This window comes from Balearica regulorum, chromosome 3, assembly GCF_011004875.1.
Source record: "Balearica regulorum gibbericeps isolate bBalReg1 chromosome 3, bBalReg1.pri, whole genome shotgun sequence".
In the NCBI taxonomy this organism is placed as follows: Eukaryota; Metazoa; Chordata; class Aves; order Gruiformes; family Gruidae; genus Balearica; species Balearica regulorum.
Window position 1 is genome coordinate 95362686 of NC_046186.1, and position 16284 is coordinate 95378969.

The window sequence follows — 16284 nt, forward strand, 5'->3', positions numbered from 1 at the left end:
ATGACATCAACGCCAGTTCCACTGGAAACTTTGCCTTCCAGAGGCCTGAGGAGCTGTGACATCTCCCACCTTGCTATTTTGCTAATTCCTGAATGCTCTGGAGTATCTGAACTTGGCAGACACATGTTGAAACATCCCAGAATAAAATTCACATGTCCACTTGGGTTACTTAGACCAACCCGTAAATGCTAGAAGACTCGTGAAATGAGAACTTCTGATACGGTTTCTGATGGGTTTTAACAGAAATTTCAAAAGACGGTAATTGAGTCTTGAAGAACTTATTCTGATAGGCATTGTCATCAGACAGAAAATCCTATAGGTAAGCAAGGCCACGCTTTTCTCTTAGCTCTTCCCCCTCCTCTCCACCCAAAGGTATCATGTTCATTGCAGAAATCATGTTTGTGGGAGATAACTGTAACTATGATCAAAGCATGGCTCCTATCTACTAGGTTGCTTCTCCCACATTCCTGTATATAAAGAGAGAGTGAGGGGAAGGAACACAGCATGCATAATACTAATAAATCGGACATTTAAACAAAGGCCTTATGAGACAAACTTAATTTGTCTTATGACAAAAATAATTTCCTTTGGGAGAAATAACACAGTTGAATTGGAAAAGAGAGGGAAAAGAGAAAAAAAAAGGGGGGGGAAAATATACAGTTGAAGGGCCAGAGAAACAGATTAATTGAAAACAGAGCTGAGAGGAAGAGGCATATGAAGCTACGATTTACCATCAAGTACAGCATGCGTGCATCACCTTCTGGCAAGCGAGTTTAAAACTGTCAGAGCACTATGGCTAGTGCATTCCTGCTAATCATATCAAGGGACCGCAAAACCAAGGACAAGGATCTATTTTAGTATTTACCACTCAGTGATAACATTTTAAAAGCTTCCTTTAATGGATTTGCTTTACTCATCTGCTTGTAAGGAAGGCTGGACACAACTTTCCCACTGCAAACAATTAAATTTAGTGCAATCTAAAGGTATTCTAGAATACTCCACTTTGCTCGTTAGGTCAGGGATCAAACTTGTCACCTCCAAAAGTCCTATGTAAGAGGAGCATGCTTCAGTTTCCCTGCTCCCTAGCTGCATTTCTGAGAACAGAATCTCTCTGAAATTTCACTGCTTAAGACTCCTTCTTCAACATGACATACGACCATTACCTCAGTTTCATTGCAGCAGAAGATATCAGAATGGGTATAAAATTGTGGATCTAGGTCAGCAAGGGCTGGAGCTGGATTAAATAAAGTCTTTACTGAAAAAAAAAAAAAAAAAAAGAAAAAGCCAAGTCTAAATCTCTTGTGTTTTAGATTCATAAACCATCACCTGAAACACCACTGTGGTTAATTCACCGCCCTCAATGTTTATTATTAACAAACAAATGGCTCTCAGTTTCTGTGTCCTCATTTTATAGAATTGCTAAAAGTTTTGTTTATTATATTAAAGTTCTCTTCTAACTCAGGTGCAGGCACCTGTCATGGTGGGAACATGACAGAAGAGTAACAGAAAAAATAACCAAGATATTATTAAATTAAAAAAAAGGAAAAAAAGCCTTAGACAGTAATGCAATTTCTTTTAACTGATGATGCTTCTTCCAGAATATTAATAAGTTTTACAAGAACTGATTTAGTTCTAGAATTTTTTTCAGTGTTGTTATCTGCGTTCTGTACATGAAGAAACAGGGGTATGAAGTAATGAAAGGCATGTCCAGACAAGGAGTTAACCATGCTTCTGAATGTGTTACCTAACTTGTTCAAACTGCCACATTATAAAACTGTAGTGTAGACAAGGCACTGTATATTTTTAATATGCTATCTGGCAGAGCTAGACCTAAACTTAACACGTGGTAGAATATGTTAGTTAATCTAACTTTAAACTGTAGCCTAAGGCCCCGTGTAGCAGCAGAAAAGGTTTGTCATGAGGACAGTATAAGTGACTTACTCACTGTTAACACAGGAAGTCGGCAGACTTGGTTTCTCACTTTGCCAATTTTATGATTAATACTTCTGTGTCTTAACCACAAGGCCATCATTTTTATATAAAGCACACACTCTTACTTCAGAAATATTCCTTATAGTAAGTGATCAAATCTTCCAACTTGGATGCCTAAATTTTCAGTCCTAAACACATATTTAGACCCTAAGCAATAGCACATAATATTCAGACACCCCGAACACCTCTGAATGCCAGTTAATGCCCTAAAAGAGAAAGATGTACAGAGACTTCTGAAATCTGAATACTGAGAAGTTTAGAAGATGACCTTTTTGATTAATGCTGAAAGTTTTAGCCTTTGACTGTACAACTTCATTGTGTCTCTCTACCTGCCTCATCAAAAGGAGTATTAAAGCAACAAAGACATTTACTCAGAAGCCAGAAAATGCCAGGATTAGGATTTCCAATGAAATTTTAATTTGGCTCCCTTATACTATTACAATACAGTATGTATTATAATAAACTCTTTAATTATATGATCACATACCACTGAAAAACAGCATGTGATCACATAATTAAAGACTGCAACATAATACATATGCAGAAAGGAGACAAATTAAGGTTTCACAGGCAACCTTAACTCTTGCATTTCCTATTTTCTGAATTGCAACCCTAATAAAGTTTTTTTAAACACAAATCTTTAAGGTATACTTTCCTAGGTAAAACAAACAAACCGCACAGATTGGAAGACAAACTGTCATGTGGTATCATACTGACATATACATGGGTTAGAAGCAGTACTGGAAGTGTTCCAACTGGGGTTCTAAGTAACACAGACTCATCATGAACAGGGTGTAACACATTACTATTAGTTTGCTCCCATGTTTAATATCTGCTGAGCAGGGGGGAGACAGAGGAACACTAAGATTCTCTTTCAGGCTGTGAAGAAGAGTGTGGCTTGCGAACAAAGCAATCTGTTTGGTCCTCCTGAGGAACACCAAATTATTTTCTGCCCAAATTCTTTCTCTCCTTTTGCCAAGATCCATTTCCACACAATTCATATGCACTTCATATAATTATTCACAACCTTCCTTTCCCTTTTCCTTTTCCTTTCCCTTCTCCCCAAGATTGTCACAAGATCTTTAATAATCAGTGCCACAATGAGAGGATGTCAGAACATGAGATGTCCCTCTCTAGCTTACAGATCCAGGTGATGTTCACTGAACGGAAGCAAAGGGTTCTTGCGTTGCCTGTCCACATTCCTTCCCCATCTTATTGTTTATTTATTTCCGTAAGAATGAAGAAAATCAAGCAAAAAAACCCCCTTGAAACAGAGGTTTGAGGCATCTGGGTATGCATCTGTTTTAAACAAAAATAGTCTAGTGCACATCCTAACATGCAGTACTGCATTATACATGAGGGTATTGCAGGCTAAAAGAAGGGAAATTGCATTAACAATTTACAGTTGGCTAAGGATAGATTTTTACAGTGCTACAAACTCAGCTGTTTACTTTGATTTGACTGCACATGACATTTGAACATGTGTAGCCTATTGCTTTAAAGCAGAAGCAACCAAAGCTTTCCTGATATGAGCTGCACAATGATAGCAGACTGACAGTGCAGAACTATAGCTGGCCCACAGTTAACTGCTGTCTTTTCTTGATATATTGTGCTGTCTACAGTTGCTAAATGCTTGCATGTCTGTTCCGTGTGTCAGGTTTGGATTTTTTTTATTTGCCTTTAAAAAAATTCTCTCTTTTCTTCTGTCACAGGCTGGCGTCTTACCATATGAGGGTGACAGAAGTGTGAAGCATCTTACGAAAACTATGCCTAGAGTTAGAAGTAGACAAAATAAGTCATGGATATTGACTCATGACTCAACTACAGTCCATTAACCACTAGATTAAGAATGCTTTTATCCATTTTCATAAAGCATAATGAAAAAATATAGTAAGCTCTGTTCCCCCCCCCCCCCCCATATTTTAAGCATTCCAGGCGCTACTCAGTTTTCTAAAGTTGTAAATTTTTATTTAGATTTTCATAAACCCAGTTTTGACATTTCAAACAGAAGTCAAAATAATTTTTCCCCATGCACAGTTCTATTGATTGAGTTTATGACTATTACCACCACAGTTTCAGAGCCACTCTCTCTGAGCCTTGCTTCTGACATAGCTGCTTAAATCAGCACAAAATATGTAAACATGGTGCACAACGTTCTGCTACACCTGAAGTCTTCGCTAGCGCATGATCACTAGTGATCACAATAGGTGCACAACAGGCCTCGGTGCAGAAGGACTGAAGAGTCAACAATCACAATGTGCTATGATCTACTGGAGCAAGCCTGGGCCCAGCTGCAAGGAATCAGTTAGTTCTAATCCCAGTTCCATCCCTGACCTGCTGCATGATTGACGATACTATGAGCTGTCCCCTCCTTGTCTATCTTCCAGATAGATACAAGCATATTTTTAATCTCATATAGATGCCTCGTTTGCATAATTATTTAACATAGTGTTCAAATACAGTAGTAATTGTGCTTGAATAACTGAAAGCATTCCAAGCACTTAAACAAGAAAAACATCATGTCAGTAGTGAAACCCCATCCTGTTCAAGCAAAATGTCGGCTTTTAGCTACCTATGTGCTACACTGAAGGAACAATGGCCTACATTTAAAAGTACAGCACAGTAACAATTTACTAATAATTTCACAGACCATGACTCTGTCTATTCAATGGCAGCATGCCAAGTCACACTCTAAGAATTTTGGTTAAGAAGTTGTTTTTTTTTTTACTTTAAGGATGCTAACTTCTCTATAGAAACCCACAGCCATACCTACTGCTATGCTGGGACAACAAGGGTCTAAGTCTGTTTCTAAGGTCATTTCGTTCACTTTATTGTGTGTGTGACTTTACTGACTTGCATTCATTATGTTTGTTCTGCTCTGGAATAATACCAGAGTCAGGCCCATAGTTCCTGACCTAACAACATTATACTGTATTTAGTCACAGCATGAAAGTAGGAGGAAAGGCAGCACCAGACATACACAGGGAGATTATAAGGGTATGGGTTGATTTGCCATTCAAGGTAAACACTGCAAAATTTTAAAACTTAATTCAGTTTTCATTAGCGTAGCATGTATTTGTCGGCTATTGTTTAATTTCTAAATAAAACTAGTATGACAGAAACCAGAATAGATCACAGGATCTTTATTTAGAAAGCACGACAAAGAATATTTTTCATGCAACACAAATGAGGGAGACAGAATGACTTATGTTAAATTACCTCCACTGGCACGTGCCATTTTCAGAGCTTCAAGAGAAACAGCAGGGCTTATTTCTAGCTGGCAAACAACCACTTTGGCTTTGCAGATGATATCAGAAGCCCTCTTCAGGTCTTCAAAATTTAAAAGCAGGTTGGCTCCTGGGACTATGACAATAACATTCTGTCCTAAAAAGAAGATATTGTGTTTTTTACATTAACAGTTGCAATAATGTATGTAAATCAATTCCTTGCTTTTCTACAATAGTTTTCAGATGAGTATTTCAATTTGCTTTCCAGAAAAAAACCCCACTAACAATGCATGCATTCCTGACATTTTCAAATATCCAAAGATTTCAGAAGATAATCAAAAAGATCAATGGACTAATGAATGCTGCACCACACAACAAATGCAGTATATATTTCATTGGGAAAAGTCATGTATAGGCTTTCCCCAGTCCTGTTTTGGTGTTTTCTAGGAACTCTGGAGAAGCACTGCACTAGTCACAGTGGAGATGGGGGGACATACGCTAAGGCTGATATTTGCTTTTTCTAAAATATTCCAGTAGCACTTGGAAGAGAAAAGCATCGATGTGATTACCGAGTTCATATGCCATAAATGCCATAAAAATTTTCATTTTCCCATCAGCTGGAAACAGAGAATATTTCACACAGCTATGAAAATTATGTATGTTCTTTAGATTTCAGAGAAGCAGACTTGCTCCATTTACCTGCGACACTTCGAGTTAGGGCCCCTAACCATCATGAAAACCAGAATCAGCGTGCCACCAAAATCCAGAAAGGTAATGCCTGTGTCTAAGGAAAGCTTTATCTGAAGTGAGTAAAAAAGGTGGGTGATAGATTCTTCTGCACTTAAAGCTGGCCAGTAGAATGCTCAAACCAAAGCTATACATGCGGAAGCATGGCAGTATCTCAAAGCACGTCTAAGATTCTTTTCATTCTCGTAGTTTGTTTTACAGTTAGGTGAGGAGGTTCATTTACGTAGGTTCCAAATATTCTTTTGTTTTTCTTCAGACATGCAAGTTGCCTTCTTTTATTGCAGTTTCTTTCTCTCATTCTTTTTTAAATCTCTGTTACAACACCTAGAGACCTTCAGGCATGGGTGCCTTCAAATTAAAATTTATTATTAATCACTCAGGTATTAAATTCAATAAGTCAGTTGTTCCTTGATTTACAGGCTCAGCCCGCCCCCGCTGAAGATTCCTTTAAGGACTGCCAATCATTAAAGGCTACCAATTCTGTAATGAACTGAATTACTCTGTAAATAAATATTTATGTTTTTAAATACGTTATTTTTGTTGAATGCGACTTCAAAGTCCTTTGAATAAGAAACGTGCAAAGCTTGTCTCCCTAAATATGCTCTGAAAAGAAAGCAGGACAATGGAAAGAATAATATAGTGATCTCAGAGGGAGGGGCCCAAGCTTTCCAAAGCAATTCTGCTGTCAATGGTTTGGTACAGAACAGCTGCATATGAAAAGCAAAACCTCAGCATTTAAAGCCAACGCCCTGCTTTTCAACAGACAATGATGGGCATCTCGGATAAAAAAAAAAAGAAAAAAGAAAAAACCTTCTGCAACAAGTAAATGCTATCAAAGATATCTGAATCCTGATGAGGAAACATTCAAAGGCAAATTGCACCTATTTTGCCAAGCATATATTTTGAAAGCTTACAGGGTGCAGCAGCGCAAACAGTAAAAGGCAGGGAATCAGTGGAACAAAAATACATTTCATTTCTGCCTGGACTCTGTACTACCTAGAATCTCAGACTCTATCCACATGTCTTGCTGCATTATCTCGCTGAACTATTTAGCTGTACTGACATGTATATTATTATTAGACTTTAGAGCTAATGGCCCAAGGCGATAAGGAAGGCTGTTTTGCTTAAACCCATATGTGCAAATTCAAGGTAGACCACGCTGCACTGGATCACAGTCAGAAGCTTTTCTTTGTAACTACAAAAGGTCAGAGACTTAAAGTCTGCTTTCAAACCTGCCAGGGAAATGCAGTACCTACTACGGTGTAACAGTCCAGACGAGCTTAACCCAAGCTGGCGGGAAAAAGCCACGTTCTGTTCTTAGCTACCTATACCGCGCTAACTGTGAATGACAGGAGTCATCACAAACTTATACCCACATGCATGAAAGCAGAATCTGGACCCATGCACTTCCAATCAATACCAGAATTTCGTATTACCAGCAACCATTTTGTTGAAAGCAATTATTTCTTGCCAGGGAAATCAGATGGGAAATCAGTACCAGGGACAACAGAGTTAAAGACAGATGGCAGAGAGGGGTGGGATTCATCTTGTCCAACATATTAACTAATTTTTAAAGTTTTCCAAAAAATCATACATTCTAGAAAATTCTAAGAAAACTAATTTGTACAAATTTCTACAAATTAGTTTTCTACGTTCCTTCAACAAGGAGGAGAGACAAGTATTTTCAGGTTTTTTTAATCTTACATATCTTAGATATCTGTTTGAGGGATAAACTATTGTCTGGAAATGCCTTTGTATCTCTGTTAACTCTGGGTGAAGCCTTAAGCCGTACACCTAATTTTGAAATGGCTCAAGTAAGGTAAAACGTTACCCACACTAAGAACGAGGAAAATATACTTACTACATTACAGTTAATTCTGACATATCTTTACTTAGACTCAACATTCTCAGTTTTGATGGCAGCATCTATATAATTTTAAGTTTTGCAGGCATTAGCTAAAATAGTAAGGGCCACATTCACAGTTGCTGTAAGCTAGACCAGCTAAATGAAGCTGATAAGCTTGTGCAAGCTTACACCAGATGGGGATTGGGTCCAATCAATACTTAAAACAACATGAATGCTGCATATGTAAATACTGTCCTCTTGGGCTTCTAAACCTGCTACTGTTACTTCTTAGAAAGATGAGTAACTCAAGCTAGATTTTTTTTACAAGTGTCATTTTATAGATGCCACCAGCTGAGAAGTGCCAGTGGAAAAATCAAAAGCAAACCAGTAAACACCACAATGCAATAACCATCACTTTTTAAAATGGGGTGACGAGCCTAAAAGCCATCAGTAGTGCTTAGAACTCACCAAAAGCTCAAACAATGCAATTATAACAATAGCTGCAGAGCTTCTGCATAATAATTCACAGGGAAAGAAGATGATATTTGTGACCAGAAAAGAATGTTACAAGAAAAACATTTGCTGCCAAATCACACAGTTCATGAATATGAGGACAAGTTTTGGGTGTGTCATGGTATCATAATTTCTATGCAATTACTTGGTAGAAGTATTGAATAGTCAATACACAAAACATTCAAGTGCATGATGAATGTCAATACACAGAAATTCTATAAAAATTCAGGTGGCATTTCTTCATAATCCTGACGGTTCAAACCAAAGATTTTCTCTTTGGAAAGTATAATTCAAACAAGCTGGCATATGTATTCTAAGTTTGCCTTGTTTATTTAGCCTTATCTAAATATATATACTGAATGTTTTTATACTAGTAATGCTTTGGTATTGGAGGTACACTCACTTACAAAATAATGCCTATTCACTGTTCATGAATGATTAATAACTTTATCGTAAAGTCAGCAGGATGCTTATCTCAAGTGAGGGTTATCTTGCAGTGCTCTGTGTAGGTGAGCTTTAAGTCCTAACTTGCAATAATCAAGAGCACTTTAATCATGACCTGCCAACCTCTGTTGTCCCTCCACTGAATTTTTGCTATGAACATGGAAGTTGTCAGACTGGTTCAAACTACTGGTCTGGTCAGGCCAGCTTAATGGCGCTGTCAACAGTCAGTACCAGATATGGACAAAGCTGCAAGAAATTTCACAGGTAATCATGTAAAAAAAAATCTGTAAAGAGGTTTTTTTTCCCTCCCTATATGTGTATGTAAAAGTACAACACACATCATCACTTTATGGAGTTCTTACCATTCAATAGCACACTGTTAGCAGAAGGTGTGCTAAGTGACAGAACTAGTGGAAAGAAGGCAGGCTGAAAGGGGAAACAAATGCTGGCATTCAAAGTGCTGTGATGCACCTCAAACAAAACGTATTAAGAAAAGCAGCTGGATGTACCAGCTTTTCTCCTTAAGAAAATACAGAGTCGAAGTGTACAGGGTCCTGGTAAACTGAATGTTTAGTATTTAGTCAAAACCTATCTCAAGAGGCAGTCATATAAAAGAGAACAGCTGAAAGGAACACAAGGTTCCAGAGAGATTTCTGCACAGATTTCTGAGAGCAGCCCAGAGGGAACCTTTGCAATGTCTCTGGGCTGCACGTTTTCCATAAACTTGTTAAACATCTCTCCACCATTTTGCATTAAAGCAGGGATTTATTGAAACTATACTGTATGTCCAGAATATATGAGAATATCAAATGTGCCTGATAATTTTCAAATTTTTACTACTTTGCCAATTACAATAATGGGTGAGTTATAGCTGTGCAATTCAGTAACTGGTAAAAATCTTGCCAGAAATTCAGCAGCACCAGCTAGACAGACACAGGTATCATCAGGGAAAGTTTACTTCAGAGCCTCCTCTGACTCTGCTCTCTACAGTTTTCTTTTCCTCTGCCTTCACTCATCCATCATAGTCTGCTCCCTCTACTCGAGTCTCTCTCCTACTTCTGCCTATGATTTTACTCAGTTGATTGGAGTTGGTATTTTTCCCAAGTATTGGTACTTGTAAAGAATTGTAAGATGAAGTGCAGGTTAGGTGTGTGAAAACACAGCAATTAAAACTTGGCGATTTAAATAGATGATACCCATGTTTTTTATTTGTCCCTTGCTGTCTTAAGACAAAACACAATCATCACCCCCAACTTCAAATGCTTCCCTTTTAGGTATAATTTGAAGTAGCAGAAACTACTTTACATTAGTGCATTGAATGCTGTGGTGTTTCAGCTATGCCAGCACAACTACTGTGGTAAAGCATGCATGTGTTGACAAGCCCTTTGAAAAGTGCTGTAAAACCTGTTTAGGTCAAATCAGCCAGGTTTCTACAGGAAAAAAAATAGTGTCTCTTGCAACAGCAAAGCATATAAGTACTGCTATTTTATTGCAATTTACTCAATTCAGGCGCCAGATGGTTTTAGAGAGAGGTAACAACCAGAACCATTAACAATTCTGTGCATCTGTTTGCTTTATAACATAGTTCTGACCAGGTTTGCTCTTCTACTAGATTTTAAATGAAATAAGAGGACAGCGGTAACTTAATTTAGGATTTTTCAGTTTCTGAAAGAAACAAACTAGATGACATTATGCATTACTCCTCTCACTATGTGAATCACGAGACTACCGGAGACCCTTCACACTAGCATGTAAGATAGCCCACTGTGAACCTCATGGCACTGAACAATCAGTTTTCCTTTCCTGGGCTTATAAAGGTTTTAGATCCACAAGATGGTTTTGTTCCTTACCCTTCAGAAAAATTCATAGCGTTATAATTTGAATAGGTCATCCTCTGCTCATTCAAGTTTAGACCACATTTATCTTAGTTGACCACGCATATGAATTGGGAAGTAATAAGACTGCTTCTTATTCAACTATTCCGGACAGCAAATGTTGTGCAAAACATTATTACATGTACAAAACAGTGAGGCCTGGGAGCACGCTCCTGGATTCTCACTGTCTCTCCTATTTATAATGGGCAGAGTAGTGACTGTATGTGGCATAAGAAAGAAGTTCCTGAGAGTTACTATGGTAATTTACCTCCTGGTCCAAACTAACAGAAAGAGGTGGAAGTAAGAGGCAGGTATCCAGTTTATTCAATGTATGAGAGCTACCTTATTTCTGAATTAGAGCTGTCATGCAAGGCTTTGATTAATCTTACTTAGGGAAAATTAAACTCACATCTCCAACTAATTTGCCTAATTTTCCTGAATGTTCCTGTGTAGACTTGCCTTTAGTCACAGTTCCTTCCCAGGTTTGTTTCTGGAGTGAATAGTCATGCTTCCTTTCCCATTTTGAGCTGTAGCCCAATGTACTACCATCAGGTTACATAGGAGCTTGTGAAGTTGATGTGTCAGCTAAGCTGTGGTAACTGTCCAAATGAAGGCTGCAACAAAAATGAACTAATCCAATCACACTTAATTTGTTATGTTGGCATAAACATTATTGGTCCTGAGCTCTAAATTTTGATCCAGACACACGCATTTCTCCTAAGAGCTCTCAATAGCACAACTTGCTTGAGGAAAAGATAAATTCAAAGTTTTCAGAGGATAATTTAGCAATCTTGAAGGATAATACCAAAACAAGCCAAATCTTCTTTTCTTCTTCAACTACAATATGAGAGCAAAGGCACAGGTTAAGGAAAATTAACACAGAAAAAACAAATATGCCATTTCACTGTGTATTCATCGCTGCTGATGCAACTTGGGATCAAGCATTGTGGTAATATTACAAGATCAACATAAATATTTCTACTTATACTAAGGACAATTCCTTTTCCTGATTCAGGGCCTGATGACTCAGTGCGCTGAGGAGGCAAACTCTTTCCTCATAGTAAAAGTGCTAGGTAAGTTGTCGTGGAAAAGGAGAGCTTTAACCTTCTGCTACACTGTGTGTTCTGGCCAATGTAAAACTAGATAGATCAGCTGGCTGATTGAATTATGGCTATCACACTGCTAATCCAAGCATCTGATTCTGCTGCTTTTAGGCACCTCATCCTACAACACTGCCTATAATAAAAGGAAGTGCAACAAAATATGAGTAAGATCATGAAAAAAATGAAAGATGTAGAAAAAATAATTCCACAAGTAACAGTGATAAGGCAAAGGTTTCTTTTATGGCTGTAGAGGCAGAACAAAGAGGATAATTCAGAGTAGAAATATGTACCTTCACTGTTGACAATTATTGAAGCAGTTCCAGTAGCAGCATCTGTAGTCTGACCTACAAATGCTAAGAAAGGGAAAAGTTACAGCATGCATTAGTTCAATACATTACTTTCAACCAATAGCATGTGATGCAGTTTAATTGAATTAAATCTAAAATGAACCCATAACCTCCAGCAATTTAAAAATGCTAATTACTCTTTCATGTGCAACAATGCCAGAGAAGCTAACAACAACAAAAAGTGTTAATTTACACCCACAAAACAGAAATGCGAGTCCAACATTCTTTAATTTGGCTACATCTCTGCTTTAGAGAAAGCATGTTATTTATACAGCCTTCTCAGGCACTTTACTCCTACATGGAAGTACTTCTTTTATCCAATGAAACAATAGAGTCAAGGCTGGAGAAAACTAAAATATTAAAACAACACACCATTTAATTCTGTGTAGATTTGCATTTCAGCAATAATATTAACATGTGCTATGAAGGCAGTGGTGAGGCTGTATGTTTCCTCTTTGCATTATTATTCAGATAAATTAACCAGAAGTGAGGCTGGCAGCACCGTCTATTATAAAGATTGTTCCATACTCACAAGAACCTGTTTTCAGCTATCAGCAAATTTGTCACATATTAAGCAGTGGTCCAAAACTTTCTATGACAGGTGGGGTTTTTTTAGATAGAACTGTAGTAGAAGACTGTCAAAAAAGTCGAGGGTTTGGTTTGTTGTTTTTTTTTTCCCCAGAACTGTATTTGAGAAAAAGCTACTATTTTATTTGAGACAAATTCTGGTGACCTTTTGTTTAAGAAGCTCTGGCGTTCTAACATTTTAGAACATGGACTCAATGCTGGGCAAAAGTTGGCTTCTTTCTCAAGATGTGCCTTTTGTGGCCAATTTAAAAATCTGCTCAAATTTGAACACGGCTGAAAAAACACCTAACATCATGCTCATTCAGTTTTGCTAAAGTATATTAGGTACTAGCCCTGGAGGTACCCTTATCTAGCTGAGAGATATAAGGCTCAGAGTAGAACTTTCCCTGCAATTACAGCTTCTTTTCACCATGAGCTAGGTCTGCACACTGGAATTGAAAGCAGAGAATTTGTATCTTCTGTGCTCTCAATGCTCTTCCTGCAGAAAATAAGCAGCATGAGCAGCAAGCTGCCCAGTTCAAATGCAGGAGAGGGAGTAATGCATCAGTAAAGGTCTAAATAGTCTGAGCAGCACTGGTAGCTGATAGGTTGTGGAAGACAGGAAGACTGGGAAAGGATAAAATTACAAACCAGATTGGAATTGGAAAGAAAAGGAGTAAGGTCGTATTTTAGGAAATAGAAGAACAACATAAACAAAGATGACATACGACAAGGATCCAGGACACGAAAGTTGGCCGAAGTAGCATTACGGCAAGGATTTTCATCCGGTACCCAGTATCCTCATGCATAACAACAGGGATCGGCTAGTCAAGGATTAAACTGAGATGAAAAGCCAGGGACTGAAATAAGATGGTCCTAAACAAAAAAGGTCTGTGCACACTGAATCACCCTTGCCTCCAAATCTTGGAATGCAGGTGGGGATCCCAGACCAGCCCCACCAGCAGTACGTCCTATCTTCCTCCAGGGCTGATCAATGTAGTGGGTGACAATCTAACACCATTCTGAGATATTTTTAACTCGATCAGCAGAAATTGGTTCCTTGGACCTAAATGTTCCAATCCTTAAACTGAGCTATCTAGGCGTCAATGAAGTGCAATATAATGGAATTTCTGATTTTTTTTTCCTACACTTTTCTTTTGCTGCTATAAAGACTATTTAAAAATTTATGTTAAGATTGCAAAATCAATCATTTAAATCAGAGAACATGAGATTTAAGGTTGCTTGTGGAATATACATTTTCATTAAGTGCTATGCATTATAATAGCTTTATTTACTTGATCAAAGACTTTATTCACAAGGTAGGCATGCTTAGGAGAGATTTAGAACTGTATACTAACAGACATTGTTATTATGGTATCCTTGCCTGGTTTCTTGCATAAGTTGGAAGATATGCAATGAATAAACCTGTATATACATTTGTGAATCTATTTAGATGCTATACTGATAAGCATAATAAAAAAGCCCACAAAATACTGATAGTTCTGTCTTTAAAGCAGGATTTGAATAATGCAGTAAATGAAGCTTGTGGCTGCACATTAAACAGAAAAGATAAACAGAATATTGAATTGCCACTTATTGATTCCATCTGTCCATCCTTGTCCACCCTGAAGGAGACAAGAGTCATGTAGACAAAAATGTGATCACGTAGTTAAGCAGCGCACAATAATACATTTACACAAGAGAGAGAATTAGGGTTACAAAGGTGCAAAGACACTAGAATATTGTGAATGCCTAACTTTCCCTTTTCCCAAAAGCCTTTTAACATTGATTTTTGTGTGTGTGTGTTTTAACAAACATTGGCTGCAGTCTCTAAAATGACTGCACATGTCATTTCACAAAATAGAGGTGAAATGTACTGAGTTGACAAATGCATTTCCACTCTATCCCTCCTCCCCCAACATGAAATTGAGAATGAATAATCAGACTGGATTTTTCAATTTCTCACCAGGCATTATCATCATTAACGCCAGCCTAAACGATTGCATAACAGCAAGTTATCTTCAGGTGACTCGTACTGATGTAATCATCTGAGATTTAGAGGTAATAAAACTATATTTTATTTTTAGTGGTAGAGCTGATGTTGGAAGTCCCCATGTTCTCACCCATACTCATTCAATCCTGCCAGCTGTGTCAAAACAATTATTCATAGTTCTGAACGGTAAAACATAACCAATAAGGCAATAAAATAAGAAACCCTCCACTACCAATTTTTAAAGCTTAAAATTAATACAAAGGGTTTCTTTAACGTAAAATGTTACCTGTAGAAATACCATTCTTCTTCAAGTTTTCAACATAATCATTGCCAAAGGAATCCTTCCCAACCTATTCAAAAGATAAAAGGATAGGTTTTCTCTCTAGAAAAGTGAGAGGGTAGATAGATCCTCTTTAGACAACAGAATGCTCTAATGTAATTTGAATACAACGCTTTCTGTTTTGCAACACTTTGCCTTATTAATAAACAAATAATAAACTAATAAGTAATAGTAAAAATGTATTAATAGAATTCATAAACAAGATGAATAGTGTTCTGCAGTTTTCTCCTCCTCTGTTACAAAACTCCCCCCTACACCCATGTTGCTATATTCAAGTTTCATTCTCTTACAACCACTGTGTTCCCTTGACACTGAAGCTTTCTGGGGATTGTAAAATCTGGAAATGTACTGAATTATTCAGCTTTGAATTGAAAGCATTTATAGCAACTCTGGTCTCTTCGTAATTGTAGTTCGTATTTTGAATTTTCTACCTCAAGTTTCCTCCAAAAAATATCAAACTGTGGGTATGGGATTAGAAAGTGACAATAAATATGGCATTGCTGATTTCTATAATTCTCAGTACTAAATGTACTGTTTACAAATTCAACATTTTTTTTTCTTTATCCAGCAACAGCAGATCAAGTTGAGTTAGGGAGTCAAGCTATGCTCTATTGTTTTTCTAACAGCAAGTTAAAGAGCTTGTAATTTCAGCTCCACTAATCCTTTTAGCTGTACAGAATTCTGCTTGCTGTTTATTCAGACTAATAAACATTTCTTTTTGTTACATTACACAAGCTGAACAAAGGAGATGAGGTATATGAAGAAAAAATGGTAGAACTTGCTTAATGTCAAAATAGCATTTAAAATAGATTTATAAAGACAACATAGCTTTTAATTTACCACTTTTAGCCTATATCTTCAGCATGCATAATGTGTGCTGCCACTTCTAAGAGTAAGTCGTGCATCTGAGCGGTATCAAAGACTGACCATTGCTACAGGAAGTATTTTTGCAAGAGGGAAGAAAAATCTTTCAGATTAGAGGCCAAATCAAGATCCTAGTCACAGTTTAGACAACAAAGGAATTACACGAGGAGCCCTAACTAATGATCCATCTTCTCATAAAACAGCACTAAATAGCTAACAGTGTATTTGAGTTACTGGAAGCACAAAGCAGCTGCCTCTATTGCCTCTTGTTAGAAATGTGTCTATTTATGAGCTCAGGCCTTTAGAAAGCTCAGAGAAGGCCGGAGTACTAGCTAGTGATCACAATAATCAAACCCTGTGATTCAGAATTCTAAAATTTAAAGTGTCACAGATGGATGAGCCTTTTCCCCACATATTCTATTGCACA

General features: G+C 37.5%; 1 protein-coding gene across 2 annotated transcripts in view; it reads right to left on the bottom strand.

Moving 5' to 3' along the window:
* RBKS (ribokinase) overlaps positions 1-16284 on the bottom strand; it is a 68177-nt gene that overhangs the window by 28778 nt on the left and 23115 nt on the right. For both annotated transcript variants that reach the window (XM_075749048.1, XM_075749047.1), the window contains exons 3-6: positions 14940-15003; positions 12037-12099; positions 5212-5376; positions 1164-1255 (exon numbers count right to left, since the gene is read on the bottom strand). In XM_075749048.1, the coding sequence (XP_075605163.1) occupies positions 1164-1255; positions 5212-5376; positions 12037-12099; positions 14940-15003 (384 nt within the window). The remainder of the gene's footprint in view (positions 1-1163; positions 1256-5211; positions 5377-12036; positions 12100-14939; positions 15004-16284) is intronic.